The sequence below is a fragment of the Lepus europaeus genome, chromosome 14 (assembly GCF_033115175.1).
Source record: "Lepus europaeus isolate LE1 chromosome 14, mLepTim1.pri, whole genome shotgun sequence".
Lineage (NCBI taxonomy): Eukaryota > Metazoa > Chordata > Mammalia > Lagomorpha > Leporidae > Lepus > Lepus europaeus.
The window spans coordinates 58,548,720-58,565,486 of NC_084840.1; the positions used below are offsets into that span (position 1 = coordinate 58,548,720).

At 40.2% G+C, this 16,767-nt stretch overlaps 1 protein-coding gene across 1 annotated transcript in view; it reads left to right on the forward strand.

Annotated features, from left to right (window-relative positions):
- The window catches only part of ZP4 (zona pellucida glycoprotein 4), a 48,811-nt gene that overhangs the window by 6,384 nt on the left and 25,660 nt on the right, over positions 1–16,767 (forward strand). The window contains exon 3 of the mRNA XM_062210788.1: positions 3,684–3,855. Coding sequence (XP_062066772.1) covers positions 3,684–3,855 — 172 coding nt within the window. The remainder of the gene's footprint in view (positions 1–3,683; positions 3,856–16,767) is intronic.

Below are 16,767 nucleotides of genomic sequence, written 5' to 3' on the forward strand. Positions count from 1 at the left end.
GATTGAAAGAGGAGCTTCTGAGACACAAACTGACACCCATATGTTTGCCCACAGCGCAGGCAGAGGTTTAGCCTACTGTGCCACAGCACTGGCCCCAATAAACTTAGTTTTGAGATTAGAACTATAATGGAATTTTTTCAATTAATGTAAAATAGCAGATAACACTCTACCTTTCTTTCTTCTTTTAAGAAGAAAGGTTTAACATTAAGCTAGAGGATTTTTATTAATATTAACATCACTCAGCAAATGTTGATCTTAACCAGAGAATAGACTTCAACAATACATCATCTTCCAAAGGATCCATCTTTGGCAAGTGCTGCATAGATTCCAAACCAATTATATAATTCTCAGCTTGATGAGCCTCTGGAGATGGCTGATAAAAGAAGCTGTTCTAACAGCTTGAATTCACTAGACAATTTGGGAAATGTCACAGAAAATAACAGAGAACTTTGGAATGCTGTAACAAATTGATGATCCCTGTCAGATTAGAGCACGTCCTTTTATCAATTTCAAAGGATTTACTTAGAGTACTCCGGGTGCTCTAATCTTTCTAAATAATAGATCTAATCGATTCATATCTTATTAGACAAAATTAGAGCTTCTTGAAAAGTTCAAAGTATTTCCTGCTTGAAAATTCTATTTTAGAAGTTTGTAATGTATAAGGAAAATTTTTGTCCAATGTTAACATCTGAATAACTGATGCAAACATGAGAACTTACAGAGACAGAGCTCTGTAGTGAGAGTTTGATAAAATTTTGCCTTTTCTAATTAGTGATTATGAGACTTAGGGATTTACTCATTCCCTCTAATTGTGCTACCTGTTCAAGAGGTTTAATACTGTATATTTCACAAGGCTCTTAAGTTTTAGATGAGATGTGTGGAAAGTGTATCATGGCATGGGACATATGGTGAACATCTCCATAGCCTAGACTTTTTTAATTCAACGTATATGAAATCTTTACTGTCTCTCTTCTCCAACAGAATGAGTGGCACAGTAAGGAGAGTGGTACTGAATTGTCACTGATGTGCTTAATGAAGTGCTGGCTTATTATATATTCTCAGTGTCTATTTGTTGACTGAAGGATCAATACTTTATTATTTAACAAAAGATCCTCTTCCTCATAACTCCATTTTTTCACATTTCTAGTATATACATTAGAATATATATATTCTCTTCTACCATACAATATAAGAGGACTGGCACTACTGATATCATGGACACTAACAGGATTTTAAAAAGGAATATTATAGATAACTCTATACCTATAAATTTGATACCTTAAGTGAGATAGATCAACTCTCTGAAAGATTATCAAAATTTACACAGGAAGACATAACTTCAATCAGTCTCTACATGCCTAACAAATTATCAGCAATGGACAACCTCTCAAAACAGAAGGCTTATATAGTTTCCTTGGTGAAGTCTACCAAATATTTTGGGAAGAAATTATGCAAATTCTCCATAATCTCTCACAGAAGAATGGATGTGGAAGGATTACTCTTAACTCATTCAATGAGGTCAGCTATTTCCTAATAGCAAAAGCCAGAGGCATTACAAGAAAGGAAAACTATAGACCCATATGCACATGAACAGAAATACAAAAATCTTCAACAAAATATTAGGAAGTAGAATCCTACAATGTACAAAAATAATTAGACACACAGCCGGCGCCATGGCTCAATAGGCTAATCCTCCGCCTTGCGGCGTCGGCACACCGGGTTCTAGTCCCAGTCAGGGCACCAGATTCTGTCCCGGTTGCCCCTCTTCCAGGCCAGCTCTCTGCTGTGGCCCGGGAGTGCAGTGGAGGATGGCCCAAGTGCTTGGGCCCTGCACCCCATGGGAGGCCAGGAGAAGCACCTAGCTCCTGGCTTCAGATCAGTGCAGCATACTGGCCATAGCAGCCATTGGAGGGTGAACCAACGGCAAAGGAAGACCTTTCTCTCTGTCTCTCTCTCTCTCTCACTGTCCACTCTGCCTGTCAAAAAAAAAGAAACATACCATGGCCAAACAGTATCTATTCCAGGTATGAAGGCTGGTTATATATTCAATAATCAATAATCCATCATATCAATAGGCTAAGAAGCAAATTTACATTGTAATATCATTAGATGCAGAAAAAGCATTTGACAAAATCCTATACCAATATATAAAAAGTTGAAATGGTGAGGAACTTTTCCAGCTTGATAAATAGCATCTACAGAAACCCTACAGCATAACACTATGCTTAACAGTGAGAAACTTGGTACTTTTCACCTAAGACTGGGAATAAAGCAAAAAGCATTCTCCTCTCATTACTCCTATTCAACCTGGCTCTGGTAGTCCTGGCTAATAGCTAAAGACAAGACAAGAAAGTAACACACTGGGAACAAGGATACAGACTATCTTGGTTATTAGATAATCATTTTTAAAAACTTTTTTAAAGGTTTATTTGAAAGTCAGAATGGCAGAGAGAGAGAGGCAGAGACAGAGAGACAGTGGTCTTCCATCTGCTGGTTCAGTCCCCAAATGGCCACAGCAGTCAGGGCAGGACCAGGATGAAGCCCAGAGCCAGGAACTCCATCCAGTTTTCCCACAGGGCTGGAAGGGGCCCAAGAACTTGGAACATCTGCTGTTTTCCCAGACATATCAGCATGGAGCTGAATCAGAAAGGGATGCTGGCATTCCAAGAGATGGTGTAACTCACAGGCCCCTGGACAATCTAGAAAATCCAGAAGAAACAACAATAGCAAAAAACTCCTGGAACTAATAAGTGATTAAAGCAAGATTGTGAGATACAACACCAATATACAAAGGTCAATGGCTGTTTTATATACCAAAAATGAACAAATAAATTTTGAATTAAAAATACAAAATCTATTTACATAACCACCAAAACCTGAAATATCTAGATATAAATATGGCAAAATATGTGTAAGATCCATGTAAGACATGCTAAAATGTATACATTTATGAAATAAAATCAGATAAATAGGGAGAGTAAACTTGAAGGATTTCACTGAATCTGAGGGAGATCTTACATTTGTTTATTTTTTTTTTTTTTTGCACAATCCAATTTTTAAACCCCTACTCATATAGAAATTCATACAGAAATCTGCATAGTTAAGAAAAATCCCTGGGGGGGAGGAATAGCAGATTAGGGATCAGCATGCTATGCAGGGCTGAGAAGAAAAAATGCATAGAATAGGGTAGGAGGTGCAAGCCTGGGGGAGAAGAGAAGGGGAACAACCTGGCAAGCCCCACAGGCAGAGGGGAAACAGCCTGAAACTGCATGGGGAGTGCTGGCTCACACACAGAGAGCCACAGTCACAGACAGCCTGAGCGGGGAGCATCGTTGAGATTGCGGGGGAGGTCAGTCTGCACCAATCCATGGGGATAGAGCCATAGAGCCATCGAGCCACAGAGAGTGTGGCTAGAGTATGGACTACAGCTCACAGTTACCAGTGGTCACGTGGGGTCCGAGTAATAGTATATTGGGACAACTGATTCCAACAAATTTCTTCAAAACAAGATCTGCGACCTGGCTGGGAGAGGGGGCGGGCACCATTTTAAAATCAATGGTACAACTAAGAAGCCTGTAGGCATGTAGATAACAGATCACAGAGACTGGACACAGGAGCGGAGTGCTGCCAGCAGCCACAGGCAGGCATTAGACCAGGGACTGTAGTGTGTGTGCCTGATTCAGAGCTACCAATGGAGGGAACAGCCCACAGCTCCTACTACCCCAGAGCTCAGCAAGAAGGTAGCCCAGCAAATATGGAAAAGAGGGGTGCCCTCACCAGCAGCACCATCATGTGTCAGTATCTGTGGGAGCTCTATATGCTAAGAGTCTGGGGCCTCAGCAGCTACATGAAAGGGTGAAGGACAAAGCTGGCTTTGAAATTCCACCACGTCCAACACAGCTGTCACCCTGGAAACCAGCCCCACCCTACAGCATTACCCATAGCCCCAGGGACACATCCACCAAACCAACTCCAGGTATTCAGAAAGGGCAGACTCAATGTAACCACAGAAGCTTAACCCCAAAGATAAAAACCAACAGAAAAAAATTTAAAAATCAACCCCACAAATGATGAAAAAAAAGAGTCAAAACGAATGAAATAAGAATAAGGAAGCCACCATGACACCCCCAGAGGAACACAACAACATCTCAATGTTAGAATACAAAGATGAAGAGATTAAGGAGATGCCAGAAATAAAATTCAAAGAATTATTCATAGGATTACTCAAAAAAAAAATCAGAAGCAAATCAATGATCTAAAGAAAACCATAAATGACATGAATGAAAATTTTTCCAAGGAAATTGAGAATATAAACACAAGTTAAAATGACATTTTAGAAATGAAGAATTCAATGGATCAAATAAAAAATTCAGTGGAAAGTCTTAACGGCACACTTGATGAGGCAGAAGAAAGAATATACGAACTAGAAGACAAATCCTTGGGAATCTTACAGTCAGACAAAAACCAAACAAACAAAAACAAAAAACAAGCAGAAAATAGAAAACTTAAAAACAGTGTGGGAGATCTATAGGATACTATCATACAACTCAACATATGGGTCTTATAAGTTTCTGAAGGAGTAGAAAAGGAGAAGAGAATAGAAAGCCTATTCAGTGTAATAATTACAGAAAGTTTCCCCAATTTGGAGCAAGAAAGAAATGTTCAAATATAGGAAGCACATAGAACTCTTAACAAACATGACTAGAAAAGATCCTCACCACAACACATTATAGTCAAACATCCCACAGTAAAACATAAAGAAAAGATTCTAAAATGGGCATGAGGGAAATGACAAATCACTTTCAGAGGAATATCAATTAGACTCACCTGATTTCTCATCAGAAACCCCACAGGCCAGAAGGGAATGGCAAGGTATAATCCAAGTTTTAAGAGAAAAAAACTGTCAACCCAGAATAACATACCCCACAAAGCTTGCATTTATGATTGAAGGTGAAATAAAGACCTTCCATAATAAACAAACATTGAATGAAGCTGTCACTCATCCAGTCTTCCAAAAGATGTTTAAGGGTGTACCACACTCAGAAATACAGAAAGATAGCTGTCATTATGAAAGAATAAGAAGGCATAAAAACCACCAGTTGAAGTATAAAAGAAATCCAAATAAACAATAGGAATATCTACAGAACAATGGCAGAGTCAGGTCATCACTTTATTAATCATCATCTTACAAGTAAATGGCCTCAATTATCCAGTGAAAAGGTAAAGACCAGCTGAATAAATTGAAAAACAAGACCTATCTATTTTCTGTTTATAAGAAATACATGTCATCAACAAAAATACAATCAAATTCAAAGTGAAAAGATGGAAAAAGTCCATGCTTACAGAAACCAAAAAAAGAGCTGTTGATGCCATCCTAATACCAGACAAAATAGACTTTAACACAACAACTGCTAAAAGACATAAAGAAGGGCACTATGTAATTATGAAGGGATCAATCCAACAGGAAGAAGTAACCATATTAAATGTATATGTATCCAATAACAGGGCACCTGGCTATATAAAAAAAGAAAAAGTTAATAGACCTAAAGGAAGGTATAGACTCCAATACAATAGTAATGGGAGACTTCAATACCCTACTCTCACCAATGAACAGATCAACCAGACAGAAAATCAACCAGGAAATAATAGAGCTAATCAATGCTGTAGACCAAATCTGAATATAGACCTACATACGACCCAGTCATTCCACTCCTGAGAATTTACCCAAGGGAAATGAAATCAGCATATGAAATTATTTGAAACCCCATGTTTATTGCAGCTCAATTCACAATAGCTAAGACTTGGAATTAACCCAAAGCCCATCAACCAAAAATTGGATAAAGAAATTATGGAATATGTACACAGCAGTTAAAAAAAATGAAATCCAGTCATTTATGACAAAATGATGAACCTGACAAACATCATGCTTAGTGAAACAAGCCAGTTCCAAAGGGACAAATACTATATGTTCTCCTTGACTTGTGATAACTAATATAGCACCTAAAAGGCAATCTGTAGAATTGAAATTGACACTTTGAGAAGCAAAGACTCTGAATAGCCCTTGTCTCAAATGTTGAGGAACAGTTTCTTTCTTTCTCTTACTATTTATTGAACTCTTCTGATAACAGTTAATCATATGTATGTAAAGTTAATTGAAAATAGATCCTAGTAAAAAGTAAGAGTGGGAGTAAGAGGGAGGAGAATGAAGGGTGGGAAGGCAGGCACAGTGGGAAGAATCACCATGTTCATAAAGTTGTAATTAGGAAGTGTGTGAAGTTTGTAACTGTAAAGCTGTATAATTCTGTATACATTCATACAAGCTTACTTCTAAGGGTACATTATAAAAACTTGCCAGAGGAACTCAAATCCTCTTAAGCTGGGGGGGGGGGGGTAAAATAGCATTTTATGTGTTAAAGTGAGCATAGGGATAGGATTAAGTGTTAAAACTATCATATAGATAGGACTAAGTGTTAAAATGATTATATTAATAGGATTCAGTGTTTGGTAATAATAATAGAATTAAAAAGGAGTGAGGGTGCCATCATGGGAAGCAGTCCACACAGCAGACTCATAGAATGACAAGTACTTCAAGTAGAACTTTGACCTCAGAATCAGCCCTTAAGGCATCTGGTCTGGCTGAAAAGCCCACTAGAGCATTTTAGGCAATGGAAAGCCAAGACACTGGCAAAAACTGTCCTACATGAAGGACCTTTGTGGTTGAGACCCTAGTAGAAAGAAGTGGTCATCAAAGAAAGACGTACTTTTCTATGAAGGGAGGAGAGAACTTTCATTTTGCTGACAAACTTACCTAAATACTGATGGAGTTTGTGGATTCAAAAGGCTTCCATAGCCTAGGCATCTCATGTCAAGAGCTCCAGGTGATATTGAGGTCATCCATGACAGTGTTAATTATCAGTCACTGTGCACTAACTTCCCATACAGGACCTCTGCACTCAGAGAGTTGTACTAGGAGAGTTAGCAATAAACTTGTTTTTAAAAATTATTCCATTTTAGTGTATTAAGTGGGGGATATACTTATATCTCATAAATTTTAGTTAGGCCAAAGTATCCAACTGCATTGCTTGTTTTCTTAGGTGCTTCTTCAATAATGACAAAGACTTACTTTCTCTTAATATGAAGGATACTCTTATGTCTCATAAACTACAGTTACATTTAAATGCTCACAAAAGATGAATCACTCTTTGGTGCTTCTTTAAAATTAAGTTTCTCAAAAAAAAAAAAAAGGCCAATTAACTTCAAGATGCAATGACTGAACAGTCCTGTCTCAACTGTTGAAAAACAGCTTCATTTTTTGATTTTTATTTTTACTTTGTCATGCAAATTTATGACTCTACTTACTGTAGACATAATCTTCTATGCATAAAGTTAATTGAAAATAGATCTTAGTATAAGACTGGGAATAGGAGAGGGAGGAGGAAAAGAGGTGGGAATGGGTATGAGAGGGCGGCACAGTGGGAACAATCACTGTTTTCCTAAAATTGTACTTAAGAAATACATGAAGTTTGTATTAACTAAAAACAGGTAATCATAATATTAATAAAATGCAAGTCATTAGCAATTGAAAAAAAAGAAAATCCCTATCCCATAACAATATTATCAGGGGCCAGCACTTTGGTGCAGTGGGTTAAAGCCCTGGCCTGAAGCGCCAGCATCCCATATGGGTGCCCGTTCTAGTCCTGGCTGCTCTTCTTCCTAATCCCACTCTCTGCTATGGCCTGGGAAAGCAGTAGAGAATGGCCCAAGTCCTTGGGCCATCTGGGGAGTGAACCAGCGGACGGAAGATTTCTCTTTCTGTCTCTACCTCTCTCTGTAACTCTGTCTTTCAAATAAATAAAATAAATCTGAAAAATGATATTATCAATCTATACATAAGGGTAGATCTATGAACAATACAACTTCATATTTCTTATGGAAAATTCTAGATTTTCTAAGTGTGAAAGATTATTCTTATATGATATCAGTGTTCGGTTTGGAAAATGACACACACATATCCATTTTTTATTTTTATTTTTTATTTATTTATTTTTTTTGTACAGGCAGAGTTAGACAGTGAGAGAGAGAGAGAGAGAGAAAGGTCTTCCTTCTGTTGTTTCAGCCCCCAAATGGCCACTACAGCCAGCACGCAGCGCCGATCCGAAGCCAGGAGCCAGGTGCTTTCTCCTGGTCTCCCATGTGGGTGCAGGGCCCAAGCACTTGGGCCATCCTCCACTGCATTCCCCGGCCACAGCAGAGAGCTGGACTGGAAGAGGAGCAACTGGGACAGAATCTGGTGCCCCAACCAGGACTAGAACCCGGGGTGCCAGCACGGGAGGCGGAGGATTAGCCTAGTGAGCCGTGGCGCCGGCCTACACATCCATTTTTAATTAGTGCAGCTACAATCTCCAGGACATAGTGGAACAACCTGGTTGCCTCCTCTGTACTTTGTTTTCTTTATTATATTAATCTTATGCACCTCATTGATTTATATTGATAATAAGATCATTAATGTGAAGCTTTCTACCTTGTACCTTGCACACATAAACATTATCCATTTGTTCTTTATTTTTCATAAGGGAGGTGGAGCTAAATTATTATTTCATTTGTCCAAGTATGATGCTGCATGGAATTCTCTGGCTGGGCCATCTTTCTGAGGCTTGAATTAGCATACATCTATGATACCTGAAAGGCTATCAGTCAAGACAAGAGCTATTAACAAAAAACACTGAATTGGAAAGCCAGACAGATGTTATCAGAGACAAGGTACATGGATCTTGTCAAAATTACATCTAGTTGGTTCTTGCCAGGGCAGTTAGATAAGAAAAGAAATAAAAGACATCCAGACTGGAAAGGAAGAAATAAAAGAAGTAAAGCCATCTTGATTGGTCTATGACATAATTTTGAATATAGGTAATTCTAAAGAATACACTAATAAAACTTAAAACTAATGAAAAAAGTTCCAAGATTGCAGGAGATAAGATCAACACACACAAGTTAATCTATTTATAATAGCATTGGAATATCAAAAAAGTAAGAGCTTACAACAGATTTCAAAATCATTAAAACCTTAGAAATAAATTTAACAAAAGATAAAAGAATTATACACTGAAAACAAGATACCATTAAAAGAGAGAAATATCCCATATTAAAATAATGACTTAATATTGTTAAGATGACAATACCTTCCAAATTGATCTATAGATACATTGTAATCCTTGTCAAAATTTAAGCTTGCTGAGGCATCACTGTGGCATAGTAGGCTGAGCATCCACCTGTGGCTCTAGCAACCATTAAGGATGCCAGTTCAAGTCCTGGCTGCTCCACTTCCAATCCAGCTCCATGTTAATGGCCTGAGAAAGCAGTAGAGGATGGCCCACATGCTTGGGCCCTTACACCTGCATGTGAGACCTGGAAGAGGCTCCTGACTTCCGACTGGCCCAGCTCTGGCTATTGCACCTGTTTTGGGAGAGAACCAACGGATGGAAGACCTCTGTCTCACCCTCTGTCTGTAACTTTGCGTCTCAAGTAAATAAATACATCTTTTTAAAAAATTCAACTTAATTTTTTCTATAAATTGACAAGGTGATCCTTAAACTCATGCAGAAATTCAAGAGACCTTAGTGTGAGGATTCACATCTCTTAATCTCAAACTTTATTATAATGACATAATAATCATACTTTATCACGCTGGCATAAAAACAAATGCAAATCTCTGGACTAAAATAGAGAAGTTAGAAATAATTCTTCATGCTTATGACCAGATTTTTGACAAAGGTACCAAGACAATTCAATGGGGGGGGGGGGGCAATCTTGATGGAGGTGGAGAGGACAGAAAGGTGAAGTGACAGAGTGACTATCTGCTCGATCACTTCCAAATATCCACAATGACCAGGCCTGGCCATGTCAAACTCAGGAGCTCTCAACTCAACCCAGATCCTTCACACGTGGTTGGCAGAAATCTAATTATTTGAGCCATCACCACTGCATTCCAGGACCTACATTAGCAGAAGACCAAAATCCCAAGCTGGAGTTGGGGGTCAAATTCAGATATTCTCATGTGGAACACAGGCATCCAACTGCTAGACTAAAGGCTCACCCCAAAACAGCAATCTTTTAACAAATGAGACAAGGACAACTGAATGTACAAAAACTCAAAATGTGTAGGCCTAAATGTAAGATCAAAAACCATGAAAACCCTGAAAAACTGAATTAAATCTTCACTTCTAGATTGGCAGTATTATCTTAGATATGATACCAAAAGCATAAGGGAAAAAATGGTAAGAGAAAAATTGGTTGTCAACAAATTTAAAACTTTTTGTTTCAAATAATACCATCACCAAGTATAAAAATAACCCCCTAAAATGGGAGAAAATACTTTCAAATCACATGATCCAAATCAAGATAGTTGAAAGACTTGAATAAACACTTCTCCAAAGATAGTAAAATGACAGTACATTAAAAGATGCTCAGTAACATTGATCAATAAGGAAATGCAAATGGAAAGAACAAGAAACCACTTTGTGCCCACAAAAACATCTATAATCAAAAAGATAATGCTTCATGTTAAAGATGTAGAAAAAAATGGAACACTCAAAATTTGCTGGTGAGCATGTCAAATGGTGCAGAAACTTAAGAAAGTAGGTAGTTATTCAAAATATTAACATTTATCCTGTGACTCTGTAGTGGCTACTTTCTAAGCAAATGATTTGAGATCCCATCTTATAATGCACAAGATTTTCTATCTTTAAACATATACCTGAAGTCAAAGCGTTACTAATTCCACCAAATCTACAGGCTGCTTTTACACACACGTGCAATCATACCTGACGAAGTGCTACTAAATTCCATAGGAATAAACTCTCATTCCCTCTTGATTAATATTACCCCTAGAATTAGCGCTGTTTATGGTTGTTTAGCCTATTTGAACATCATGCTATTTGATATCTCCTTATACAACCAATGAATATTTATATCCATAAAATGTGGCACTAAATTTTAGCATATAAAATAGACTGATGGTTGTGTCGTCTTTCCTTTGTCTAGCACAAACCTCTCTTTTTCACTGCATTTGAGCCCTTGAACAGAAAAGCAGCTTTAGGCCGGCGCCACGGCTCAGTAGGCTAATCCTCCACCTTGCGGCGCCGGCACACCGGGTTCTAGTCCCGGTCGGGGCACCGATCCTGTCCCGGTTGCCCCTCTTCCAGGCCAGCTCTCTGCTGTGGCCAGGGAGTGCAGTGGAGGATGGCCCAGGTACTTGGGCCCTGCACCCCATGGGAGACCAGGAGAAGCCCCTGGCTCCTGCCATCGGATCAGCGTGGTGCGCCGGCCGCAGCGCGCTACCGCGGCGGCCATTGGAGGGTGAACCAATGGCAAAAAAGGAAGACCTTTCTCTCTGTCTCTCTCTCACTGTCCACTCTGCCTGTCAAAAATAAAAAAAATAAAAATAAATAAAAATTTAAAAAAAAAAAAAAGAAAGAAAAGCAGCTTTAGTGAGCACACTGAAGGTATTTCCTGCCCTGACCCAAATTTCTCTGCTGCCTCCCCTCTGGTCCAGCTGGAGATTATTTCTGGTGGGACATATTTGCTCTTTTCCTCAGTTGACACCAGGCACTCTCCCTTCTGTGCAGTCTCTCCTCGTCTCTCCTCCCCGCTTCTCTCACCTCCCTCCCTTCTCTGGCTTGTTGTTCGCCAGTGATCAACAACCTACCGTATCCACCTTAAAAAAAAGTCACTAAGTAGAGAATTTTTATTATTTCCCCATCAAAATGTATTTGTATTTTTTCTATGCTCCAATTGACTAAAATTTGAAAATCTAACCTTTGGTGGATTTACCATGTGGCAAGCTCTAGTGTTTCATGCCACAGAAACCACCTCACTTAATCCCCCTAGCATTTCAGATAGTCAAAGTTCTCTTAATCCCAACTTTACAGAGGAAAATGAGATTCAGAAATGCTAAGAACGTGCACCTCACTTGGGTGAAGCTGAGATTTAAGCCTGGCAGATGGTCTCGAGAGCCAGCACTGGGCACCTAACCTGATCTCACTTGGCAGCATCTTACTTACATTAAAATTACAAATTTCTGATCTCTGTGAGATCCCAGCAGAAAGAACGGGCCATCAAAGAAGGAGGTACCTTTCTCTGAAGGGAGGAGAGAGCTTCCACTTTGACTAAGGCTTTGTCTAAATAGGAGCGGAGTTTGTGAACTCAAGAGACTTCCATAGCCTTGGCAGCTCATGACAAGAGCCTCAAGTGATTACTGACATAATAAATAAGAGTGTCAATTGTTAAATCAACAACGGGAGTCACTGTGCACTTACTCCCCATGTAGGATCTCTGTCCTTAATGTGTTGTATTATGCGAATTAATGGTATAACTAGTACTCAAACAGTACTCTATACTTTGTGTATCTGTGTGGGTATAGTCTGTTGAAATCTTTACTTAGTACATACTAAGTTGATCCTCTGTATATAAAGATAATTGAAAATGAACCTTCATGAAGAATGGGATGGGAGAGGGAGTGGGAGATGGGATGGTTGTGGGTGAGAGGGAGGTTATGGGGGGAAGAGTCACTATAATCCAAAAGTTGTACTTTGGAAATTTATATTTATTAAATAAAAGTTGAGAAAAAAGAAGAAGAAAAGTTACAAATTTCTGGACCTGCTCCTCTCATTTGATTGTTCATGCATCATGGGGAAGATGTAGGAGGGGTAAGTTCATCTCATTCTTCATTCTAACTTTTCAAACCCTGGCACAACGGTTTGGGCATACTGGTGTTCATTTCATATTTGTGGAATTAAATTATAATAGTGTTCCTATGGGAAATTATAACCAGCTTTAGGATAATGCTTCATGATATTTGTCCAGAAATGTCTTGTGGCCAAAAGACTAGACTGCTATGAGTATGTTATTCACCCATCATTAGCTAGAAAGATCTCCATCTTACCCACAGATTTGCCATAGCACTCACGTGAAAAGAGGCTATCTCTGTCAGATCACTAGATGAAAGGATCAAATAATCATTAAAATTGTTATGAATGTAGTATTCTAAGTGTGTTATATACTTATCATTCCATGTGTAAAACAAGCCTATGAAGTCCACACTGTCATTTGTTTCATTTTTATTGTTTTTAAGTAATCTTCCCTTGATGAATTTATTTTTAATGTTTAACATTTTTAACTTATCTTCAGTTATTTAAAAGACAGGGAGAGAAAGAGAGATCTTCCATTCACTAGTTCACTCCAAAATGCCTCCAACAATAGATCCAGGAGCCTAGAACTCAGCCAGGTCACCCATGTGGGTAGAAGGTACCCAGACACCTGAGCCACTACCTGCTGCTTCCTAGGTGTGCACCAGCAGGAATCTAGACTAGGAAGTGGATCCAGGATGAGGGGTAAAGCAATCTGCAAAGTCACAGAGTGGGAAGAAGATTCAATCCCTGGTACATGACTTCAGAACTCAGACACTAGAACAGCTCCCTATACTCCCTACCAGAACAGGTCATGGGGTCCCATGTCAAGATGGTGGTGAGCAGGCCCCTCTCTCTGCTCCCTGCAACATCTCCAAAGCCTGTACACTCTGAGCACCCCTCAGGCCCAGCCAACATTTCATCTGAACAAGTCTTACTTATTTGCACACAGAAAACAACATTTTCAATTTTTTTAGTTTTTTTTTTTTTTCTTTCTGTGGCTAACCTGGACGTTTCTCCAAAATATTGCTAGGAACATACTGATCAAGTCAATTTCTGAGAATGGACTCACAGTTGGTATTATTCACCCTGCATGCCTCCCCATCTCCTCTCAAGTGGGTTAATGGATCCCATAGACGGCATTTTAGGCTGAAGGGTGTTCTTCACATTGAGGAAGCAGGTTGCTGTGCTGCGCTATGGTGCACTGTGTTGTGCTAACCTGGGTTGTGCTGTGCTGCCTTCTCTAATTTTAACTTGTGTTATTAACATCATAAAATAGAGATATCATTATGGTAAAAAGTATCTTCTTGGTCATTTCAAAGCAATTATGGAAGTTTGTTTTCCATCATTGAGAATTTCAAGTTATGAGTAAAAGCCTTAGAACCTGAGTGTTTTCACTGGCCATAAAAATATCTTCATTTCTCTTTATTTCATTTTTTTTTTACTTCAAGTTCTTCCTTTTGAACATTCAAAATAGTTTGTACTAACCCTAAATGTTTTAATATTTTATTTATTTGAGAGGTAGAGTTACAGACAGTGAGAGGAAGAGACAGAGAGAAAGGTCTTCCTTCCATTGGTTCACTCCCCAAATGGCCACAACAGCAGGAGCTGTGCCGATTCAAAGCCAGGAGCCAGGTGCCTCTTCTCGGTCTCCCACATGGGTGCAGGGGCCCAAGGACTTGGGCCATCTTCTACTGCTTTCCCAGGCCATAGCAGAGAACCAGATTGGAAGAGGAGCAACCAGGACATGAACCAGCACACATACGGGATGCCGGCACCACAGGCGGAGGATTAACCTACTGTGCCACTGCGACAGCCCCTTCCAACTCTAAATTAACAAGACCACTAGCCGGGGCCGGGGCCGTGGCTCACTTGGCTAATTCTCCGCCTGCGGCGCCGGCATCCCATATGTGCACCGCGTTCTAGTCCCAGTTGCTCCTCTTTCAGTCCAGCTCTCTGCTGTGGCCTGGGAGGGCAGTGGAGGATGGCCCAAGTGCTTGAGCCCTGCACCCGCATGGGAGACCAGGAGAAGCACCTGGCTCCTGGCTTTGGATCGGCGCAGCACGCAGGCTGTGGCGGCCATTTGGGGGCTGAAACAACAGAAGGAAGACATTTCTCTCTGTTTCTCTCATTGTCTATAACTCTACCTGTCAAATAAATAAAAAATTTTTTAAAAAAAAAGACCGCTAGCCAACATTCTCCAACATATTTGATAACAAGTGATGCAGCTTTCAGAACATCTTGCTTTCTGGGCTTTCCCTCTAGACTTGAAACAACAGCTTCAGGGGGTGGCGCTTGGCATGGCAGGTAAAGCCACCGCCTGCAGTACTGGCATCCCATATGGGTGCTGGTTTGAGTCCCGGCTGCTCCACATCCCATCCAGCTCTCTACTATGGCCTAGGAAAGCAGTGGAAGATGGCCCAAGTCCTTGGGCTCCTGCACCCACGTGGGAGACCTGGAAGAAGCTCCTGGCTCCTGGTTTCAAATAGGCATAGCTCCAGTCGTTGCAGTCAACTGGGGAGTGAACCAGTGGATATAAGACCTCCCTCTATCTCTCTGCCTCTCCTTCTCTGTGTGTGTAACTCTTTCAAATAAATAAATAATTTTTTTAAAAAAAAAGGGGGGGCGGTGGTGGTGGGAGAAGAACAGCTTCCGTGGAAAGGAAAGGATTTTTGTACAGGAAAAACATCTCAGGCCTGCCTGTGCAAGATTACCCCAAGAATGAGCTCCTGGAGGGGAGATCCTCAAATATGTTCCATTTGCAACACAAATCCTCTGACCTTTCCATTGATTTGTTTAATAATTATGCTAGCATTTTTTCTGCTTAATTAAATGGGAAAAACATTTTAAGGCTTGTCCAGTCAATATTAACTCACATGCATATCAATTTGAAAATCTTATTTAAGCAATATTTTCACAAGGATGATTCTTAAATGAAGGAAAGTTTATCTGGGAAAACTCAGCCTACCAGTGTGGTTTCTCCATTGTTTCCATTTTCCTTGTATCTATTGGGATTCTGAAAATGGACATCCCATCTAGTGTAGGCCCAGTTTCCACTTCCTTGGTAAGGAAGGAGAATTATGACTTCATTAAGGTTCAAGAACTACAGGAAAGGCTCACTCAGCCCTCTGTGAGTATGCCAGAGAATCCACATGACTGCAGGGAAACAAAGGGAAGAAGTAACTGGACAATGAAATTTTGTTTATTTCTATCCTGTCCCTTTGTATTTTTAATGCTCCACTTTGCTTTCTATTCTAAATCTTTAGACGTTATCTCTGATTAAAATGCAGTGAAAAACTAAAGGAGTGGCAAGTGTAGACTGACACAAAAGGCTGTTTATCAGAAAGAGCTACAACTCCACTTTTTTTCAAACCTGTGAATCTGAACAAAGGATGTCTACCTCCAGGATTAAACTAAGACAACATGGTAAGGCCAGGCTGGGGCCCAATTCTGTTAAAACCTACAGCTCTGAGTCATTATCCTCACAGTCGCTAACCACTTTCTTTCAATCCTAGCTCCATTAACACCAATGGGTCCAGTTACAACTGACAGAACCCTGCAGGGGTTGAACAAATGTATGATGGGCTTAAAAAGTTCATGGACAGCCGGCACCGCGGCTCACTAGGCTAATCCTGTGCCTTGCGGCGCCGGCACACCGGGTTCTAGTCCTGGTCGGGGCACCGATCCTGTCCTGGTTGCCCCTCTTCCAGGCGAGTTCTCTGCTGTGGCCAGGGAGTGCAGTGGAGGATGGCCCAAGTCCTTGGGCCCTGCACCCCATGGGAGACCAGGATAAGCACCTGGCTCCTGCCAACAGATCAGTGCGGTGCGCCGGCCGCAGCGTGCTACCGCGGCGGCCATTGAAGGGTGAACCAACGGCAAAGGAAGACCTTTCTCTCTGTCTCTCTCTCTTTCACTGTCCACTCTGCCTGTCAAAAAGAAAAAAGAAAAAAAAAAAGTTCATGGACAATGGAACTGAAAGATTGGTTTGTACCAAAATTGATCTTTCTGAAATCCATGTATATTTTCTTCATGATGCATGTTCACCATGAACATTTTGAAGACTCTTGGCATTTGGGCAGAGGTT